This window comes from Brachyistius frenatus, unplaced genomic scaffold (genome assembly GCF_029030835.1).
Source record: "Brachyistius frenatus isolate BFR_SWC_R1_liver_20210118 unplaced genomic scaffold, ASM2903083v1 Contig_24, whole genome shotgun sequence".
Classification (NCBI taxonomy): domain Eukaryota; kingdom Metazoa; phylum Chordata; class Actinopteri; family Embiotocidae; genus Brachyistius; species Brachyistius frenatus.
Genome location: NW_027210623.1, coordinates 4,620,418 through 4,639,798, shown reverse-complemented (window position 1 = coordinate 4,639,798; position 19,381 = coordinate 4,620,418). Strand labels below are relative to the sequence as shown.

General features: G+C 41.7%; 1 protein-coding gene across 18 annotated transcripts in view; it reads left to right on the top strand.

Annotated features, from left to right (window-relative positions):
* The window catches only part of baz2ba (bromodomain adjacent to zinc finger domain, 2Ba), a 69,397-nt gene that overhangs the window by 40,928 nt on the left and 9,088 nt on the right, over positions 1-19,381 (top strand). For 6 of the 18 annotated variants that reach the window (XM_069697850.1, XM_069697849.1, XM_069697854.1 and 3 more), the window contains 21 exons: positions 1,418-1,609; positions 1,875-2,036; positions 2,484-2,680; positions 2,789-3,001; positions 3,251-3,877; positions 5,745-6,498; positions 6,983-7,252; positions 7,897-7,957; positions 8,124-8,232; positions 9,052-9,153; positions 9,774-9,996; positions 10,408-10,500; positions 13,270-13,331; positions 13,621-13,686; positions 14,446-14,511; positions 14,789-14,833; positions 15,133-15,165; positions 17,061-17,126; positions 17,581-17,721; positions 18,150-18,404; positions 18,966-19,189. In XM_069697850.1, coding sequence (XP_069553951.1) covers positions 1,418-1,609; positions 1,875-2,036; positions 2,484-2,680; positions 2,789-3,001; positions 3,251-3,877; positions 5,745-6,498; positions 6,983-7,252; positions 7,897-7,957; positions 8,124-8,232; positions 9,052-9,153; positions 9,774-9,996; positions 10,408-10,500; positions 13,270-13,331; positions 13,621-13,686; positions 14,446-14,511; positions 14,789-14,833; positions 15,133-15,165; positions 17,061-17,126; positions 17,581-17,721; positions 18,150-18,404; positions 18,966-19,189 — 3,961 coding nt within the window. The remainder of the gene's footprint in view (positions 1-1,417; positions 1,610-1,874; positions 2,037-2,483; positions 2,681-2,788; positions 3,002-3,250; positions 3,878-5,744; positions 6,499-6,982; positions 7,253-7,896; positions 7,958-8,123; positions 8,233-9,051; positions 9,154-9,773; positions 9,997-10,407; positions 10,501-13,269; positions 13,332-13,620; positions 13,687-14,445; positions 14,512-14,788; positions 14,834-15,132; positions 15,166-17,060; positions 17,127-17,580; positions 17,722-18,149; positions 18,405-18,965; positions 19,190-19,381) is intronic. The other 12 variants (XM_069697860.1, XM_069697856.1, XM_069697846.1 and 9 more) reach the window with 5 other exon arrangements.

Genomic DNA, 19,381 nt, shown 5'->3' with positions numbered 1-19,381 from the left:
TGAATTAGTTCAGAAAACAATGTGCTCCAGTGTCACTCTGCTTTACATTTCTGTGGTGTGTGCATGTGTATGGTAGTTGGACATTTTCATTTGCACTGTGCACAATGCTTTCCTTTTCTTCAGTCATCACTTTTTTTTGCATGTGTATTACCTGGCTTATGCAGAGGCATCAAGCCGCCTTGCTCTCCTTTTCTGGAATAGAAATTGAATTTGCATGAAATATGCTCGCACCAAATTGCATCTGACTCTGGGAGGAGGTAATACGTGGCAGTCGCCGCTGCCAGAAATGATTGTGCTCAGGAAAACGCTAGACGATGATGATGTTGATGAAGTATTCTTCTGTGCTGAAATTGAATGCAGAAAGGATAGTAGAGGGCGAGCTTTTTACACCTTATATGCACACTCTTCTTTTCACCAAGAATATCCAGTCTTTGTTGCTCTGCAACATATTCTCGTTTTAAATTGAAGAAATATCAATACACAAATACTTCTGTGCTGGAATTGGATTATGACGAAATATTATGTGAATGTTTTACAGTATGTACATCAGCATCAAGCTGAAGCAATAGTCCGTCACGCTCAGAAACAGTACGGCTGCCGTCTGAAATTAGGTGCAGTGTGCACTCAGTGAAAGCTAAATCTGAAGTTAATTCTTACACAAATAGAAGACAGTCATTCTGTGTTTAATTCTTTCTGTAGTCAGGTGGATAAGAAGCGACACCTTCAAAAGCTGTTTAAATCTAGCTTTTACACCCTGTCGATTCTTACATCAAGAGCTTGGAGAGGTAATATGAGAACAATGTTCTCAGTCTTGCTAAATAAACATATACAAAACTAACAGTGGGGCAATGAGTTGTGCTAAGGTGCTATAAACAACTGTCATGCCGCATTACACTAATGTCAAAATTTAACTTTGTGGAAGAAAAGATGTTAAATATGTACAAATGGGCAAATGAAGTCAGAAGTGAGTATTTTTAGACACCAGAGTTCAAAGTAAACCCCCCCCCCCCGTATCTTTTAATCCTGTGATTTAGGACTGGTTAGTCACTACTTATAACTGAAACAGAAGCTTCAAACAAAAAACGCCATTTAATACTAACAGCTAACAGCAAGAAGATGTGTGATTTTAACATTAAACCCAAACACTCAATGTATTAAAAAAAAAATCAGCATCCTATTTGCTGGCAAAAAAGAGGGTTTGTTTGTTGTTCGTTGTTTGTTGTTTGCGGATTTGGTGGAAGTAGAAAGAGTGAAATGCCACAATTTCTACAAAAAGTGTGTATTCAAATTGAACAGTCAAAAATTGAGAACATTTGTGCACCTGTTGTTTTGTATAATTGACCAGTGAGTTGTTACACAGAGATATTTGTAAGGGAATGCATTTGAACAAGTCCTTGTTGGTTTGGATCTGTCTCAGGCCGTCTGTTTGGAGCAGCAGGAGAGCAGCCCTTCATTGGCTCCACATTGTCAAGTGCCTTCCCTCTGGTCAACCACCCAGCCTTCGGAGCCCTCTACACTGCCGGAGCGGGCAGGCCTGAGTTTGGAGGCCTGGGCTCTCTGGGCATGTCAGCTGCTCTGGCTGCCCACCCCCAGCTAGGAGCCCTCTCTGGTAAGAGGATGGTGTTTGAATTTTGGGCAGCAATTGGCTAAATGGGAATACCTTTAGATAAAAAAAAAACAACCTTTAATTATCTCCTCTCCTCTCCTCTCCTCTCCTCTCCTCTCCTCTCCTCTCCTCTCCTCTCCTCTCCTCTCCTCTCCTCTCCTCTCCTCTCCTCTCCTCTCCTCCTTCTCCTTCTCCTTCTCCTTCTTCTCCTCCTCCTCCTCTCCTTTCCTCTCCTCCCCCTACCCTACTGTTCCCTTCCCTCCCACAGAGTGGTGGCGAGCTGCTGAAGCCCATGGACGGGGAGCTGCTGCCTTTCTCCCCTCTTTCATCGGCTTCCCTCCATTCTTCGCCCCTCACATTCAGCCCAATCACAGCGCCAGTCCTGTTCAGATCAGGATGCCTGGCAAGAATAGCCATACCCCACCTAAAGGTATAGCACTACCCCGTAGACCAAGCCATTGATCTGTCCCCACTCTCCCACAGTCTCTATCTGTGTGTCTTCTTCTTCCACAACCTAAATCCACTTTGTCCTATGATGAGATTTCTCCTTTTCAAGACAGATTTAATGACTTTCACTCCTCACTTAGTGATTCTGGTAACCTCCCTCTCCCTTGTGTTCCCTCTCCTAATCTCTATTTCTTGCACTCTTTTAATTTCACAGTATCTTTTAATTTATCTTTTATTATGTAAACCAACTATGTTGGGCTTGTGCCTCGCACCGCCAGCATGTTTGATGAGATACATGTATGAATCAATATTTTTATTAGCCTTGTTCCATTCTGCAGTTAGTTCCAGATATTCCATTATTGCTTGTTGTAAAGTTCTCAGTAAGGATGCAGCAGATTAGTAATGCAGCAGATCTGTTTTGTGTTTCTAGGGGTGAATGGTGCAGTGAATGGCAGCGGGGTCTGTCCTCCCACCACACAATCAGGGAGCTTTTCTGCGAGTCCGGCTCCTGTTCAGGCGTCAACCAAGCCAACCAAAAATTCAGACCCCTCTAACAGCGATCGTAGCAGCCCTCAGAACAATCCAGCAGAGTTGGTGGAAAAGATGATTCAGAAACCTAAAGAGAAGGTCAGTACTGAGATTAAGTTTCCTCCTCAGTGGGAAGTTAACTTATGACATATACTAGCTATGCATTATGTAGTGGGGCTCATTCTTACAGCTGTTCTCTCAATTCAGAAGCCACGAAAGAAGCCAGCAGACACTTCTTTGGCGAGCAACAGTGAATCCGGCACATCCTCAGACAGCTCAAGTGACGGGTCCCTCAGCAGTGATCTGGAAGACCTACCAGAGGACGATGAAGATGATGACGATGATGATGAGGATGACGAGGATGAGGACAAACAGAGTGAATTATCCGACACTGAGAAGCGTACAAAGAAGAGAACAAAGGTAAAGAGGAAAAATACATTATCAAGCGTAAAAGCATTTTTGGTTCAAATGAAATAATAACATAGTGTGGACGCAAAGCAGGAAGCCAGCAGGCCCTCGACGACTCGGCACGGTGCACTTCACTGCACTTGGTGGTGCCCAGCGCCCTCATTCAATTAAATAGTGACCAAAATGTTGAATAGATTAAAATAAATTATCATACCACAAGACTATTCTTTGTTCTAGCGGTTCTTTATTTCATCCCCCCAGGTTTTGATACCCAGCACTGGACCTGCAAAGACTGACAGACCACTCTCCGGGGAGGCCCAGGACAAGAAAGACACCCAGAAGGCCCCCTCTAACCCCCCTACCTTTGTGCCCTTACCCTGCTCTCTCTCCCCTCCTGCCTTGTCCCAATCCTCGCCACTGGCCCTCCACGGCTCCCGCTCCCGCTCCCGGACGGAGGGGCCACAGCAACACTTCAGTGTGATCCAGTCCACTGGCCTGGCTGCCAACTCAAAGCCCCTGGCGCTCCTCAGCCAGCCCCGTAGGGAGTCTTCACCATCTTCCTCCCCAATCGCTCTCACCACATCTCCAAAGGCCCTCTCCAGCACTGCCTCTTCTAAACCTCCCAAACTGCTGCCCTCCTCCTCCCCCCAGCACCTGCCCCTCTCCCTCTGCTCCTCCCCTAAGCCCCTCTCCGTCCCTTCTCCGCCCCGCTTAACTCTCCCGCTGTCTACCTCCCCAAAACCTTTTGGTTTGACCTCATCTGTAACAAGCTCCCAGAAGCCCTCGCTGAAGCCACCAAAGCGCGCTGTTCCTGGCACCGCCAAATCCAACAAAAAGAAACTGCTGGAAGCTTCACTTGCGCAGATCAATGAGTTCAGGCTCAAACAGGTGAGTTAAGCTGATGACAGCAGCTGTAAAATGTCAATATTTTGGTTATATCTACTGAAACGACACTAAACATACACAGTATTCTCTGAGCTGACGTTGTTAAATTATTCACTGGAATTGGAGTATGCTGTTAGATCTGCAGTTATATTTATCTCCTTTTCTTCTTCATTACCATACGATAACCAGCACCTCTTTTAATCTGGTGGCCATTTACCACATTTGTTTAAGATGAGATCTAAGCAGCTCGCAGACAACCACAGAACTGCTACTAGTCAAGCTTCACACTCAATTAAAAATGAAATCATAACATTGACTGTTGCAGTTTTTCATACACAAGATTTTACATCAGAGGGAAACATTACAAATGGCCTGTTTAAAATTAACATGGCATTGAGGGAAATTATACGGCTGTAGATGGACATCAGAAATAAATCTTTGTTTTGTACAGTTGGTTTCGGAGGCAGAACTCGTCTGAGTAAACTTGTAGTGCTCTGGGATTGCACAAAAAAAGATGACTAGACATCTTAGAGACTTAGATATGTTAAAAGTTATTATCAAGAAGTTTCTATTTAGAACATTTGATGGGAAAGCCTTGAGTATTCGTTCTAAGCTTGGGAGAGGAAGAAGTTTTGACATTTTCTGCTAGTAATGACTACATTTGTACAATTCTCTTAATTACTAATTTGTAATGATCCCCTAGGAATATTCAAAACATGCACTGCGTAGTTTAATTCACTATTTACATTGGTCTTTTCCAGATGAGATCCTATATTGTGTTATTTGCTGAACAGTGTTAGGTTTTGTTTTTTCTTTAATATCTTCCTCCAGTTAATTTAAGTGTCAGTCTCAGTGTCTCAGCAGTTTAACGTACGCAGCTACAGGCCAAATTTTCTGTATCAAGTTCCAGCTTCTTTTCATAGGCTCATTAAGTTCTGTGATCTGCTGTAAATGCTATCATTGTTTTCTGTGTGTTTTTAATTATTAACAGCTTCGGACTGATTTACAGTGGCTTCATTTGCTCCACTGCTGCAGAGAGTAGCCTGTTGATGAGACGGTTAATGCTATTAGTTTCATTACTTTTCTGAGGCAGACATGGGCTGTGCACATTTTCTACTGTATTATTTATATTGTCGGTCAGTTCAGATGAAATGTTGTAAAAATTGATGTTTTTATTCACTTTTGACTGCATAGATCCCATTTCTCCAGATGAAATATGAATGATAGTACAATAATCAATAAGCTAAACTTATTGGGATCAGTTTATTCTCTGAAAATCATTTCTCCTTTTTGTTTCACAAGGGCAGAGAAGTTTACCACGAGCTAAATTCCCCCTGTGGTTTCAGCACTGTTACTGTATTTCATGGTCTGTGAAATTGATTTGTTTCACTTCATATCACATCCAGTTGAAAGTGCAACATTAAAGTCCAACCTGCCTTTGCTTAAGCACAGATTGAACCAAACTTGTCATCAGTGTAAAAAAAAAGGCAAACATGCCCAGCCGCGTGATGATAATGACGATGGAGCTTTTCAAATGTGCAGACAAGTAATTACAATTTTAGAGACAATTTTTTGCGAACTTGGCCAAGAACAATGCCTTTGGTTATTGCATTTATGTTCTTTTTGTTTCCCCGAAAGAGGCTTAGACACAGTTAACTGTACCAGTGTTCAGCATTGTAGTTTTGTCACCTGCTCAAACAATCAACAGTGATGCGAACTGACAGCTAGAGCAACTCCACTTTGTCCCATTTCTTTTCCAATTTTTTTCCTAACCTTTCTTTGTTCCTCCCATTCTGTGTTTCCCTCTCCGTCCCTCCCCCTGACTCCGTGCCTCTCCTCCTCTCCTCCTCTCCTCCTCCTTTATTCCCAGACTCTCATGTCCCAAGGGCAGACGTTCCCAGCTGAGCTAAAGAAGCAGCAGCAGGGGCCAAACAAATCTCCTAAGAGGACATCTCTGTCTTCATCGCCATTGCCACCCGTCCCACCTCCTCCACCCCAGAACAATCACTCCAACCACTTCCTCTCGAGCGCCCTGCTGGGGCTCCCTGAACCCCATCACCCAAATGGAGTCATCCAAAGCACCACTCAGGACGCACCTTTGGCCCTCATCACCAAACCTCGCAAGGACTCTGCCTCTCAAGGCAAGTCTCCTCAGCGCGACTCGGACGCTGGGTCGATGCCTGTCAATCTGAGCACAGGGGCAAGTAGGACCCAAGCAGCCGGCCAGGCTGGACTTCCGTCGCAGCCCCCCACTACCTCACCCCATGCCACAGGCCATGGATCCAGAAAGAACAAGACCCCAAAGGGCAAGGGACAGACACCAGGCCTGAGCCAGGGACAGGGACAAGCAGACCCTTTAGCTGCCTGGAAGGGCTTCTCTCAGAACCATCTGGTACAGTCTCTGGTGGATTTGTTTCGAGGAGGAGAGTCCGGGATTGCGATTCCTGGAGTTAGTATCCCTGGAGTTGGAATTCCTGGAATGGGAATCCCCGGGACATGTAACCCCACAGCTGGTCTCCCGGCTAACAAGGAATCCGACGACTCAGGAGATGATGATGATGATGAGGATGATGACCTTGAGGAGGAGGAGGAGGATGAAGAGGACTCAGATGATAGTCTGTCAGGTTGGTACCATCTACGTATAGCAGTAAATGGAACATCTAAAATTCAAAAACGAGCTGAAAATAACATTTTAATGTCAAGGCTGTAACTAACAATTAAATTAATTATAGTCTTCTGATTATTTCCTGGATTACTGGATTAATTAATTATGCAGTCCATTACATATCAAACTTGTGAAATGCCTCACAATTTTCTAATGCCTAAAACTGAATAAAAGCATCAAATTCTCAGCTGAAAGGCTGCTAAAGACTCTCTTTATTTTCCTGAAAATAACTTTAGAAATTAGAATATTTGAAGGTTACCCTTTTCTCGATTGACTAATCAATTACCTGACCAATATATTTGACCATAGTCATTTAAGACATACATCTAAAATCCTAAAACTACAGTCATATAAAATATTATTCATTTAATTGCCATCTGCTTTGGTGAATTTGATCCCTCTATAATTTTGAACTCACTTTGTGTCCCGGTGTTCCGCTTCAGAGTCTGACAGCAACTCAGACAGTGACATCTCTGGGAAGAAAGTGAAGGAGTTAAAGCTGCTGCCATCTGGATCATCTAAAAAGGAGATGACTCCCCGCAGGCTAACCAAAGGCCCAGAACTACTGAACACCTCAACCAATCACACCGCCACCAGCTGCTCCCCTCTCAACCTACAGGTCATCAAGACTCCCACCATTGCCACCAGCTCCAGTGCCTTGGCCTATCACAGCGCTCCAGGCTCTTCCTCCTATAGCCTAGCCTCACCATTAGGTAATGTGTTGAAAATCCTGTGCGCAGAGAGTGTTGAAGCGAGTGGTGAAGGATGGTTTTATTATGATCTCACAAAGAATGCTGCAGAAGTAAAGTAAGCTGTCTGGAGGAAATGTACTCCCATCATCCTCAGATGATTATGAAAAGCAATTGTTACTTTTAGGCAGTTAGGAAGAAGACAGTTGGTTGATATGGCATAACCGGAGCTCTGAGCTCATGTAGGGGCATGCCCAAGAGCCCTCACAACTTGTTTGGCTCAGCAACAAGGTTAATTTCTGCTTCTTTCAATGCGGAGAGATTACCCAAAGAAAATAGGACATATGTGTGGCGTGCCAGAAATGTTCCAAGCAGAGCAGCATTTTCAGTCTTTCTCCCGACTGTGAGTCATTTGTTTTCTCTTATGTGTTTCTTCCTCTGTGATGTTATATATCAGGCTTGGCGTTTTAGGGCTTCAATATGGCGGTCCAGAGAGTTGTGTATATATTTAACTTTCATGGTCCCATAATGCTGTTCCGAAAGGCTAAAGTGCATATAAGTGCATCTTCTTGGTTGGTATGATGACTGGTAAGTTCATGGGTTTTGTCTGCTGCTGCTGTTTACGTGAGCTTTTTCATTCAAATTGATGGTTTAACTGTCTCTTCCAGGCTTAGGGAAGAGGAAGAGGGTGATGGATGAGAAGGAGTTGATGATACCTCTGGAGTTGGGGTATGTACAAGTGCCGGAGCGAAAGCTCACGTTATGTGTTTCACTTCACATTGTGTTGAAATTTTTGTCACTTTCATGATCATATCCACAGTAGTTTGGTCACAAATGTACGATAAACTCCGTTTTTGAGAACACTTGTGTTATTATTTTATTATGGAAATTCTAGGTGGCGAAGAGAAACAAGAATCAAATCAGTGGCCGGACGGCCGCAGGGCGAGGTGGCCTACTATGCCCCCTGTGGCAAGAAACTGAGGCAGTACCCAGATGTGATGAAGGTACCTGGGCCTCGCAGCGTGACAGTTTAATCTGCTTCAATGATACAGAATCAAATATTTTTGGGCAAATAGATGAGCAGTTTAGTTTTTAACGAGGGTTATTGTGGGAATGAATCAACGTCGGCAGCATTGCTTACGATTCATCATTGAATGATATTTTTGCTAATAATTGAAAAACTGCTCATCCACACTGCTCAAAGAAATGCTACTGTATCAGGATTTGTTGTATGTTATCTATGCTACTGCTCCAGCTGCACTCCAACCCCACCCCCACCCCCACACTGCTTTCTTTGACCCTAATAGTGAGAGATGATATTCTTAGATTCACTTCTTGTGCCACTTTTTTCACCTCTCCTTCCCCCCACAAATGATTAATGGTTAGCGTTGGGATGCACAACCTCTGCCCCATTTGTACAGTCTATTATAGTCACTGATCTGCTTTGTTTGCTTTATCAAAACTGATTCACCCTGATTGTCAAAGCTGCACTTGAGTGTAGTAGTGCAAACAAAAACACGTCTAGACGGTAACATTCACTCACTGCTACTCAGTCAGTAGGCAGTAAAAGCCTAGCAATGCCACCGATAAATAAGAAAGGGCCTGAATTGTGCACCCCAAGGTCAGAACCGTTTTTCTCTCCTGAGAGCTTTTGCTCTTTTTTTTTGTCCCCTGGCTTTTATAATGATTAGTAGCACTGCACAGATGCACTGTAACCGTAGACTCCCTTCAATCTAACGCCTCCCAGTTGCTGTTCAATGTCGCTAATTTCGCAATTTTTTTTTCTGCCTAAACCAACGCCATTATTATTTTCTCTTCTGTAGTATCTATCCAGAAATGGAATAAGTGGCACCACGCGCGATAATTTTAGCTTCAGTGCAAAGATAAGGGTTGGTGACTTCTATGAAGCCAGAGAAGGACCCCAGGTGACTGCCTTTCATCTCTCTCTCTCTCTCTCTCTCTCCCTGATCCCTGTTCATCTTTTCATCTAGCGGCAGGCAGAGCTTCATGCAGCAGTTACTGTCAGGGCATGGATAGGAATCAACCAAAACCCTCAGTAGTCTTCGTTCATAGACCTCTCACTGTGCATGGAGAAATGTAATAATAAGCTGACATTACTTCCACAGGTGACCAGTGGTATATATGTTATGTGTCTGGGACACAAAGAGATAACCTAGGAAATGGAGTTGTGTGTAATATTGGAAGTACAATAGAGAAATAATCCAAATTAGATATGTACAGTGCTGAGAGAAGAGAGATACATACAATTTAAGAAAGACTATCAAAGATAGATAGGGAATGAATAATTCCTATTTAATCTACTGTTTAGCCAGTGTTTTACTATGTATTTCAGAAAATATAAGGATGCATCTTTCAAAAAAGAATATTGTTTTTCAATCTCTTTGTTATATACCCAGTTCAGAGTCTAGCCAGCTAACAATTAAATTGTTCCTTAATCACATAAAATGATGTAATCCAGCGAGTCATTGACTGTTACATCTCTCCTCACCCCTCTCCGTCCCAACTTTTTTTTTTCTTTCTCCAGGGTTTACAGTGGAGCCTGTTGAAGGAAGAGGAGGTCATTCCTCGTATTTTGGCGATGGAAGGTCGCAGGGGTCGTCCCGCGAATTCAGAGCGTCAATTAGCAGGCGAAGGTGCAAGAGGTAACAGACGGAGGAAGGGACGACCCCCTAATGTAGGCGATCCAGTGGCGCCTGAGGGCCCCAGTCCCAGTGAGGTCAAACTTCTGCGCAAACTTGAGGCTCAAGGTCAGCAGAGGAAAAGGGCTCTGAAATATATTTTTCATTAGTGCGTGCCATTAATAAATCGGCTATTATTCAGGTAGCAGAGGCCAAGAGGAGGGTTGCAGTTGTAAATATTTGTTTTTGTATATGGACAAGTCCGTTTTTTATGTTATGTCAGTATTGTTATTCTTTTTTTTTTTCCGACTGGTGGTCAGTCATACCTTTGTAAAAATATTTATATATATATATATCTCAACATTTAAAAAAAATGTTCTGGACAAGTTAAATAAATATATGTTAATACTTGTTGGATTATAAGTGGTCAACTTTATAAAAAAAAACTAAGGAATGAAAAAAAGAGGTCAGACTACAGCAGCTTTTAGGTGTTCCCCTGAAATTTCTCACTGACAATGCTTTTCTTTCCGCTCTGTGTAGAAATAGCGCGACAGGCCGCCCAGATGAAACTGATGAGAAAACTGGAAAAGCAGGCACTGGCGCGTGCAGCCAAAGAAGCTCGGAAACAGCAAGGTAAGAGAGCACATGGCTGTAAACATGCCGGTGGAGGTTATTCAGTTGGTCACTTCAAACCACTTTGATCTAAATGAGTGCAGTATAAAGACCAGCAGGGCCTTTTGTTTGTATGTAGGTTCTCTATTTTCATCACTTTAAACCATAAGCTTTAATCTTCTTTCCACTCTAATATTTATTGCAACCATGCTGCTGGTTTCAAGTATTATGCTTATACATTATTTTGTTCCTATACATGATGATGAAGCTAAAAAGTCTCATCAAAATCTCAAGATTGTTTGTTTAGCCGTCATTTAAATTCAACCAGACATGTTTCATATTCTGAAATGTATAGTAGACCAAAACATTTAAACCAGCAATAATCAATTTTCATCTGGACTTTTATTATTACAGCATCACTTTTATTTTTTAATTCAACTTTTGCAGCTGGGAAAATGTCTTCGGTATGGAAAATAACTCAGATGCATTGCATAAATTTGGTGACACCGGTGACCTAAAAACTACCTTCCTTTGTCTAAAGTCTAAACAACTATCACCCTGCTGTATATTCAAGCTGTCCTGTCAGTCCAAATCCTGGAATCACTAGTCAGCTCACAGCTACCTGGCTTCCTGGAGGATAATAACATCCTTCAGCCTCAGCAGTCTGGTTTCAGACCTGGTCTTAGCACAATAACTGCTATAACTGTTGCTGTGGATGGCATTTTTAACTCGCTTCATAAAAAACAACACTGTGATGATCGCAGCATTTTGTTTTTTGGGGATTTTGATGTTTCTGCCTCTAGCTGCTTCAAATCACATCTCACAGACGGAGTCCAAACTGTTGTGGCCGATGGCTTCACATTGAATCCCTAGATGACTGAAAAATGTGCTGCTCAAGGATCAATATTAGGCCCACTGCTGTTAACTTTATCCATAAACTACATTTGTTTTTCAACCCAGTGCTATAATGCCACGTTTCAGGCCAAAAGCAAACCAGGCCTCCTCCAGTATACTGCTTTTACCAACTTTAAACCACTGCATGCCATCTACCACGGTGCCAATCGATTAATTACACAAGGCTGCTATCAAACTCACCTCTCTGAGTCTTGTGAAAAGGTTGGATAGTCATCACTGGCATCAAGACGCCTTCAGAATACCTGTGTCTTCATTTATAAGGCTAAGCTGCTGAGATATTTAACATCCTTAGTTGAATTCAGAGCTGATACCCAGACCACAGAAGATTGTTGGCTTTGAAAGTTTCTCATGTGAACTTTGGACTGGGGAAAACTGGTTTGTGCTTCTGTGAACCTTAATACTGGAATGAGCTGCACAGCTTGTTAGATACACTGACTCCTCTGAGAGACTTTAAAGCTTTGCTAATTTCTATACCAATCAATATTTGGGACTCTTTCAATTAATATGGCCATGTGTGTGCATGTGTTAGTTGTTTGGAGTGAATTAGGTTATGATGGATTAAGTTATGATCTTGTGTATGTGTCCCGGGTCTCTCTTGCAAAACACATCTCCATTTCAATGAGATTTCCTGAATTTAAAAAAAGCTTTACTAATTTCACTAATTAGGACATGTCAGGTTCATATTATGTTCCAGACTTAAGATTCAGGGTTGAGACCTGGTGTAAATACAGCTGTGGTTGACTTGCTTGATTAAAATAAGCACTGCATGCACACTGTTGGTCTGTCTAGAGGTCTTAATACTGATGATCATAAGGTTTTCCAGATAAGTTGCTTTTTTCCGTTTCGTTTATTGCTGTATGCTTGAGGTAGCATAGTAATATTAAACTAATCTTACTGGGCTGCTTACTATTAGTTGTACTTAAAATTAGATTTTTATCTTACACCTGCTGCAACGTGGCACCAGACATGGTCTGAAAATGAGATGAGGTCAAGCACAATGTTGGCGCATTGCTAACTTGTGGCAGCAGAAAATGATTGTACGATAGACCATTACAAACCTGGTCTTAAGTTAATGGTGCAGTAGTTTACCGTCATTTTAAGGGTGCATTATTAAAACAGTAAAATGTGCCTACATAGATGGGTGCACAGCACTCTGCTTGTTACGTTCACTGGGACATGCAGCAGTGCATAAACATGCAAAAAGATACGAAATTTAAAAAATAATACTATGAAATGTTATTATTGTATAAATCAGTCTGCGCACAAACAAGATCTGTTTGCTCTGCAGGGAAACGTTCTTTCCTACTCCTGTATTGTAATAGCAATCCACCGAGGTGCAAACTCACCTGACTTTTAAAAGGAATAGAACATGATACTGTTTTTGTTTTTTTATGTCACGCCAAAAACTGAACTATGATTCTTTAAGAAACTGAGTACAACCCTTTTGAAACACGCGCCTCATTTTGTGCTCTGATTATTTGCTATTAAATGAGCAAAAGTGGATTTGAATACGCTCTGAATGAACTTCTGCCATGTGGTTTAGACATGCTTTTAGATGAAATGTAAATCTTTGAGTGATTTTTTTTTCCCCTCTAATTGACTTCAAGATTTTATTAACATTGATTAAAATGTGTAATTGTAATGAGTGTGTCAGTGGGTGTTGTGATTGTTTTATGTCACGATGATTTGTTTCAGCTGTTCCAGTTCTTAAAATTTTCCAACCTCTTGTATAAAATCCATCCCGACCTCTGTGAGACCTCTTGAATAAATAAAGCTTAGTAACTGGAAATTCTCTCAGATATGAATACAGGTGGTAGCCCAGCTTTGTAGGTCAGTTTTCTAGACACTAATATCACACTGACTTGACTTTTGCAGCTATCATGGCAGCGGAGGAGAGAAGGAAGCAGAAGGAGCAGATCAAGATTCTCAAGCAGCAGGTGGGTTGTCGCTACGGGTGTGCTGACAATCATTTTCCATCCTTTTTCCTTATCTAAGTGTCCTGGCACACGTGCTGACTGTGAGCACTGCAGGAAATATTGAATTGTTATTTTGTGATCCTGTAAGCACACTTTTCAATTACCATTATTACTTGTAGGACTAAACTTGTTGTGGTGTCTTTTTTTTTTGCCCACCTCTACTGGAATAGAGTGGCTGGAAAGTGATTTTATCTGGGGATGTTTTCCAATGTCTAAAATATTAAGAGATTATGTTTTGTTTTTTTCACAGGAAAAGATCAAGCGTATTCAGCAAATTCGGATGGAGAAGGAACTCAGAGCGCAGCAAATTTTGGAGGTACAGAATTTGATCCAACAGCACCTCTGATTAAGCAGAACATTCCTGGATAGCTACAGCCCCTCAGTCTATAGTGTTTTAATCTTCCTAAAGCTCATTACTGAACAGCAGCATGCATTGGAGGGAGTTGCGTCTTCTTAGGCATAATTCCACATGGAACTAATGCTAAATTGGTCGTGGTTGACGGCTGTTGAATATTAAAATGGCTGTTGCTGCCTCTTCAGACCTTATTTAAATTGGACAGAAAAGTCTTTTTTTTTCATCAGACAACAGTAACAGTTTAGCATAAGTGGGTCGAGGCAAAAAAAAAAGGTGCTGTTTTCTACACACAAACACACATCCAAAGACGCATGCACACACACACACACACACACACACACACACACACACACACACACACACACACACACACACACACACACACACACACACACACACACACACACACACACATAAAGGCGCACACACAATTATACTGTAGGAGCTTCAAAGTGTTTTAGCAGGACTAAATCAATTTTGAGTTGACACGGTTGGCAAGCCACTCTTAACAGGAGGCTTCAACATTTTCACAATTATGTGTTAAAGAGATACATTATTCATTCGCTGTGTTTTACAAATTTGACTGGCATTCAGGAGCATGAAATCTTTTCTCAAACCAGAAAACTGCAAACAATCAGTTAAAGTGCAGCAAAGCCCTCAACCAAGACTGATTGATATGTGTCTGTCTCTGTGATTCTTGACCTTAATCTTTATTCATAGGCCAAACGGAGAAAGAAGCAAGAAGCCGCCAATGCCAAAATATTGGAGGCTGAAAAACGGATAAAGGTATGCTTATATTTTAATAAAACCCTTGAGGGAAAAAAAAAATTACAGCTAGTATAATATTCAAACACTTGTGGTATAGAACCCTTTTTGATTAAAAATCAACATTGTATTATTCATGTGGCGTGTTGTGGGCCTTTTTCTGCTGAAGAGATAGCTGGCAACAAAATTAGGACTTTGAAAGGGGATGAAATTCCATCAGTCTGTAATGATTTTCATGATATTGGCACTATAGAAGGATATCGATTTTTCTACTCATCTTCTCATTCTTGCCTTCAAGGAGAAAGAGTTGAGGAGGCAGCAGGCAGAGATTCTCAAACACCAGGTAGGCATTCACTACAACTTCCTCAGCCTCTTGAACGTAATAGTTACTGGTGATTGACACCATTTACCTCAGCCGTCCCTTGTATAAGAATTTGCAGGTGTGCGTGTGTGTGAGTGTGTGTGAGTGTACGTGTATCAATGTGAAGTTAAATACAGGCATGTGTGAGTATATATAAATGTGGTTAATTACCAAACGTGTGTGCAATGAAAGTCTTGAGTATTTCTCTTTATTGAACCCCATGCTTGTTGGTATTGGATATTACTTCTGTTCCATAATATTGTGCCAACTCTCTCTGCCAGGAGTTGGAGAGGCATAGACTAGATATGGTATGGGTATGTTTATTTTTGTACATCTAACACCTGCATCGTGTAACTGGTTGTGTTATGGTTGTCATAGCAATGCATTAAGTGTAGCACTGGCTGCTGTCATACTACATTCTTCTGCATGGCTTTCCAGCAAAACCAACAAAAGAAAAAAAAGAGTCAGTATGCTGCCTCCATCTGCTCGTCCTGAGGGACAACTGACCCTGTCACGGTGGCCAGGCAGCTTCTGTCCCCCTCCCCCATCCTGCCCTTCTACTCAAAATGCATTGCAAAGACTGCTAGCCAATCCACACTCACTGTCTGAAAGTGCGCTCGAGGAGTTTCCATCCATCACATACATTGTCTAACTGTTGTATTGGAGTAGCCTGTGTTACCCATGAGTGCTTGACGATTTCGGCCCAGACATTGAGCTTGTGTCTGTTCGTCCGTGCATCTGTTCTGCAGTCCACAGAGTGCGGGACTTTAACCTGCCCCATCCCAGCCTCTCTGTCATTCACTGTTCCTGTACTGTGCACAAAGAATGAAAACAGCTACTGAGAGTCATTTTGTCTTTATGGTGGAGACACTTCCAGGAAGATTCCCCCTCAGTTCTGTGAGGGTGCAGTTCAGTCTTTGTTTGAAAATAGACCTGTTAGACTGTAGAACGAGAATATAATCGATTCCACCATGGGGACAAATATGGTTCTGTGTAGCATTTTATTTTGCCCTGGCTCTCCTGCTTGTAGTCCTTCTCACTCATACACAGTCGCAGCTGAATCTAAAAGATCTGCCTATCTACTTCACAGTGGACTGAGCCGATTACTGTTGACCCTATATCTTCACTCACTGTGCAGTAAAGGGGTGCAAATTGAGATGCATTAAATAATCCTGGTATTTAAGGTTATCACACGCAGTTGTGTTGCATTTTTGATTGATTGTAGTTTATTATCATAAAAACCTTGAACATATTCATTGTTTAACAATGATTAGAAAAAAGCTGAACGCCACAAGCTTCATGTTCTTTTTGAACTTGTCCTTTTTGAAGTTTTCCATTTGTAGATAAATCCAACCAAATACGGACAAAAGAAATATTGGAAGCGAGTGGTTGGCATCTGGCCTGTTTTGTTTATCACAATGACAAAACAATCCTCACAAACAGCCCATTTTAGTCACTGCGTGCTGGAAATGTCCTTGGCGAGCCCAAATAGTGGCGATTGTGTCTTTCTGGTGGATCACAGGGGGAATGACAGCCTGATACGGTGGAGCGGGAAACCTTAAGAGATCAAATAAAATGATAGTCAGTCACCAGTGATTCCTGTGCCCTTTTGCAGTAGACTGTGTATCATGCACCAAAGAACAACATAGATGTCTCATCCTCAGCAGTCACATACTGTGCTAATACTAAAGCTGCCAAACCCACTGAAGTGGAACTGCTCAGTTTGTAGCTACTCTTTACTCTCCATTCCCCTCACTTAATATTATTGGAATAACGTGTCAAATATAAAACATTAGCATTGACTCCTAAAATAGCATTTATTATTCTGATTATAACGCCAATGTGGCATATCAGACCACTTCTGGCAACTAGCGTTTTGTTGCTTTTGTTGTGTCAGCTTTAGTTTAGAGGCGCCGTCACCGATTCCAGCTGCTTCTCTTTTTTGAGCCTGTCATCACATCTACTTTGTATCGCATCTATGTGTTGCTTTTCGGTTGTCATCGTACTACTGTACTCTTCACTTATGCTTCCACCATACATGTGAAAGTGTATACATGTGAAGCATCGTTTTGTGTTTGTTCAAGTATGGTGCCTCTATTGAATTTAGTGCATCACAGTTTTACATTAATACATGATAAACTTAGTCGACCTTGAGCACCGTATGTGCAGCGTGTGCCTGTTAATGTGCCTCTGTTTTTTGCCACTCTAGGAGAGGGAAAGGAGGAGGCAACATGTAATGCTGATGAAGGCTGTTGAGGCTCGCAAGAAAGCAGAGGTAGTCCATATGTACACAAATAAATGCAGAGACACACATGCACACAGTCCACTCCATAGAACACCAAAGTCATTATTCCCCCGACGGATTCCTGCTTTCCCTCCTTTTTGTGTTCTCTTTCCCTTCATTCATTTTTTTTTCTACACACTTACCAAGTCAAAAGATTCTGGCCCTCCAGCACTTTTCCTTTGAATGCACAGCAGCATTAGGCTGAATTCTAACACTGCTCAGCAAAGTCAAGTAAACCTTCTTGTCTATTTTCACACACACACACACACACACACACACACACACACACACACACACACACACACACACACACACACACACACACACACACACACACACACACACACACACACACACACACACACACACACACACACACACACACAAATGCGCACACGCACACACTTTGCCTCCCTAATGCTCCCTTGAATTTTGGACTCTCTAGGAGCGTGAACGCTTGCGGCAGGAGAAAAGGGATGAGAAGCGCCTGAACAAAGAGCGTAAACTGGAGCAACGAAGGCTGGAACTGGAGATAGCGAGGGAACTGAAGAAGCCAAATGAAGATATGTGTCTATCTGATCACAAGGTAGTTTACACAGCAGCTTAAAATTAGTATTATTATTATCATTATTATTATCATTATTATTAATACTATTACTATTATTTCTATTATTATTATTATTATTATTATCGTAGGTAGTTGGACATTTTCTTGATGGCTAGTTCAATAAGACCACATGGAAGTGAACGTTTTTATGTGTGGAAATGTGTGCCCCCAAGTGGTCAAAGGAGAGTATTGCATAATGTAGAAAATAAGCTACTATTACTATAGATTGGAAAGCAACATCTTCATAATAGTCAACAGATGTGTGACATAAGCTTTTTCCTTTTTCCCATAGTTGTTTAAATCATAGTTTTCTGTAGTCCTAGTTGTATCTGTTCCTCTCATTTTAACACGTACAACAACTGAAACAAGCCCTCAGCTCTAAACTCTACCTACTCTCCTGTGTCCAGGCTCTCCCCGAGTTCTCCCGGATCCCCGGTCTCATCCTGCCGGGACGTGCCGTGTCAGACTGCCTGATGCTGATGCAGTTCTTGCGAGGCTTCGGGAAGGTTTTGGGGCTTGATTTGAATGCGGATGTGCCCACCCTGGGGATGCTACAGGAGGGCCTGCTCAATGTGGGGGACAGCATGGGCCAAGTTCAAGACCTTCTAGTCAAACTGCTGTCTCTGGCAGTTTGTGATCCCGGTTTGCCACCTGGACAAAAGGTGAGATAGTTTAAAGTTCATGAAGTCATTCATTGAACTTGTGCAGTATATACATTCAAACTAGTATTTCCAGGGAAATAGTTTTAATTAGGAGTGACTTTCAGGCACAAAGTTTATTTGTATTGTTTTGTATTTTTTTACATACCATACATATGATAAAGACAGTAAATATGGTGCAGTGAATACATTTTAAATACCAGCATATGTAGTGTGTACCACCTAAGAAAACACAGAAATCAAGTGTTAAAAAATTAATGCACAAAATCAAAAATGTATTTCTAACGGGCTATTCTTCAAAAGGAGGTGTTTTACTTTTGATTCTTTGATATTCACAATCATTAGTATTAGTGCTTCTGTGCTTTTATTTGTGATGTGATATTGTTATTTTTAAGTTTAGATTTAAGGTTTAGTTTCTTTTTCCTCTATTTTGAAAAAAATGCATATGCACATTGCATAGCTGTTAATGCTAAAATGTTACATAAAAAGCATAGAAGTCAAATCCTCTTGCTGAGAACCTGTTCATCAATTTTACTTGTTTGTCATCATCCTTCACTCTATCAGACAAAAACCATGTTGGGGGACCACCTGACCAACGTTGGCATCAACAGGGATAATGTCTCCGAGGTGCTACAGATGTACATGGGGGCCCACTGTGCCAATACAGAGCTGGCTCTTCTGGCCCTCAGTCTGAAGACCAAGGCCTTCCAGGCCCACACACCTTCCCAGAAGGCCTCAATTCTGGGGTTCTTGGCCAACGAGCTGGCCTGCAGCAAAGCTGTTATCAGGTAGGAGAAAAAAAAGGACATTTGTTACAATGGTCTACAATACTTTCTCTACCTTTTGGAGTGAAATATGTAAAACACAAAATTAACACTTCTTTTCACCAACAACTGAAAAAAAAATGCAGTATATTAATGTAGCATATTGACTTCAATATTGTTTAACACAGGTTTTTTTATTCACTATTAATGGTATGT